The 2500-nt window shown below is 52.2% G+C and overlaps 1 protein-coding gene across 1 annotated transcript in view; it reads right to left on the bottom strand.

Annotated features, from left to right (window-relative positions):
- Positions 1–2500, bottom strand: part of zeb2a (zinc finger E-box binding homeobox 2a) — a gene marked incomplete at its 3' end in the record, with an annotated part of 21960 nt that overhangs the window by 14284 nt on the left and 5176 nt on the right. The window contains exon 2 of the mRNA XM_084443448.1: positions 1692–1949. Coding sequence (XP_084299574.1) covers positions 1692–1949 — 258 coding nt within the window. The remainder of the gene's footprint in view (positions 1–1691; positions 1950–2500) is intronic.

Raw genomic sequence — 2500 nt, 5'->3', positions numbered from 1 at the left:
GACGTTCAAACTCAAAACAAAGCGCCGATGATGTTAAGGTCACTAATTCTGTTTAAACGAGGTGACCGTGTTGCATTCTGGGAGATCTTGTTTCCTGCCGTTTTTAATTGATAGTAACAGATCTGCTCCCGTTCTCTCGGCTAAGGAGCACATTTCTGTTCTACGCACGAAGTGTGTCATCTGGCAACGGCAAAATACCACCAATCCAAATGTAGCCATCTGTGCCTTCCAACACAGACTAGTAACAGCTAATATGGACGACACATTTTCTCTCATTCAACCTCAGCGTAAAGCCTTCCTCTCATGTGTGGTCGGTAGGAAGTCATATTCAAACCGAGGACATCGACAAACAGCTAGTTGACTGTGACAATCTGCCACTGATCTCTGAACCAGCTTCCCTCTGACGACAACAACGACGACGTCCACTCATCCTACATCACGACTCCCTTTTCATTGACATTGCGAGGTTTTCGCAGCCCTGGGTTTTTCTACGGAGTCCACGCCGCCTCTCTCCGCGCTCGGCAGAGCGTGCGCCGGCGCCGAGGTCATTAGCGGAGACGGATCGGAGACGGAGCGCCGTTCTTTAAAGCGCGCCGTCTCGCCCGAGTTCTCCCCCTGCTCTGTATCTGTCACACGGCCCTCGAACGGGGGGCCTATTATGCATGTAAATGACCATCATAAAGCTCCAAATTTCATTTAGGTCTGTTAATGAGTCCTGCTAGGGCCCTGCCCCCCCCTCCCCCCCGATCCCTTAACGATCGCGTTTGGCTCCTAATTAAAAGTATTTGTCTTTGTGGCCTCGGCGACACTGGTTGTCCTGTCACTGGAGCCCAAGATGAGAGGAGGGAGGGAGGAGAGGAGAGTGGAGAGAAAGAGAGGGAGGGAGGAGAGGAGGAGGGGGAGGGGGAGGTGAAAGGTTTTTACAGAGATCATGGACAGGTTGGCGGTTATGGCGATATGGCGTTGTGGACTGTACGCTGGTCACAGCCTGCTAAACCCAGTCTAATTATGAAGAATTGGAAATCAGTGTGTTTTTATGAACACATATACTGTACTGTACTACAGGGGTCATAATTATGGGTCAGTGAAAAACGAGAATCTGCCAGGGGATGTTTCCCGTGTGAAAGCGTAGTATTGTGACGTGTTTCTGCTTGGCTGAGGCCTGGTGTTGAGATCTACAGGAGGGAAAGCCTTTTGCGCTCGAAAGGTCAATGTTTCGCAATATAAAAATGATTTTTAATGGGAGCTATCTGTCACGGGGAACTGTTGAAATGTAACATTGAAGAGAATAATGTGAGTAAAACTTTGAGAGAGTTAACGGTGTTGAACGGAGCCGAGGGAGAGAGAGAGAAGGAGAGAGGAAGGGAGGGAGGTGTGAGGGGTCAAAGGTCGGCAGAGGAGTGGGTGTGAACAGTGTGATGAGGGTGTGTGTGAGAGGGAGGTTGGTGGTTGACCAGTGAGAGTCTGTGAACACAAACTGATGACTGTTTTTTTCACCGGCGGTCCACCTGCGTTCTACGATCAAACTACTGCCTCAAAACACAACTGAAAAAAAATAAAGTCCAAATAAAATTTATTCGCAGATTCGCAGAACAATCTCTGGAGCCAGAAGGAGCTGGCGGGGTCAGATATGACCCTCAGAGGTCAGAGGTCAGCAGACCTAGCGTAGGAGCATTGAGGTGACCACTCACCAGCCCCGTTGAGGTGTCCGTGCAGCTCGTCCCCCAGACGCCAGGGGTGGTTCTGCCTTCCATCCCTCACCTCCGACCCCTCCTCGCCTCTGAAGGACAGCAGGGCGTGGCCCACCCTGGGCGACGCCTCCAGGCTGGGCAAACCGGCGGGGCTGCCCGCCTCCTCCCCATTGGCCAAGCCGTTGTCCTCGGAGACCAGCGGCCTATCGTCGTCGTCCGTCTCCGAACCCGTCTCCACCACGTTCTCATAGTTCAGCACTGAAAGACACAAGATGGCCGGGCGGTCAGGTTCCTGAAACAACATCCGCTCGCGTCTGGAGGCGCAGGCGACGTAGCGAAAGAGGCAACAGTCACATTCCTGGTTTGGGGAGTTTGGGGAGCTCACATGAAGCCCAGACACCCGGGGGAACGCAGCCCAAATGGAGGGTTTGTAAATATGACGACCTCTGACCCTTGAGAACACGGGCATGGCTTTAGACTACGGCGCGGCGCCAGAGCCTACGGCTCAAACCCGTGAAACGCCCCTCTTCACCACGCCGAAACACTTTGAGAAAGGCAGAGAGAGACAGGAGGGCTGGAGAGAGAGAGAGAGAGAGAGAGAGAGAGAGGGGAGAGGGCGAAAAAATAACAGCCCCCCTAAAAAAAAAAAGCGAAAGCGGGAGCCATGACATCATGGGAACTAGACTCGGGAAGGACAGCCTCAGGAGTGGAAAAAAACAAGAACAATTTTCAGGTTCGTTTTGAGTTCTGTCTATGCCTAATAAAGCAATATTTCGCCAGGTTCTCAAGCACGTTATCTCAAGAGGCCG

This window comes from Borostomias antarcticus (assembly GCF_949987555.1).
Source record: "Borostomias antarcticus genome assembly, chromosome: 9".
Classification (NCBI taxonomy): Eukaryota; Metazoa; Chordata; class Actinopteri; order Stomiiformes; family Stomiidae; genus Borostomias; species Borostomias antarcticus.
This window is presented reverse-complemented; position numbering and strand designations above follow the sequence as displayed.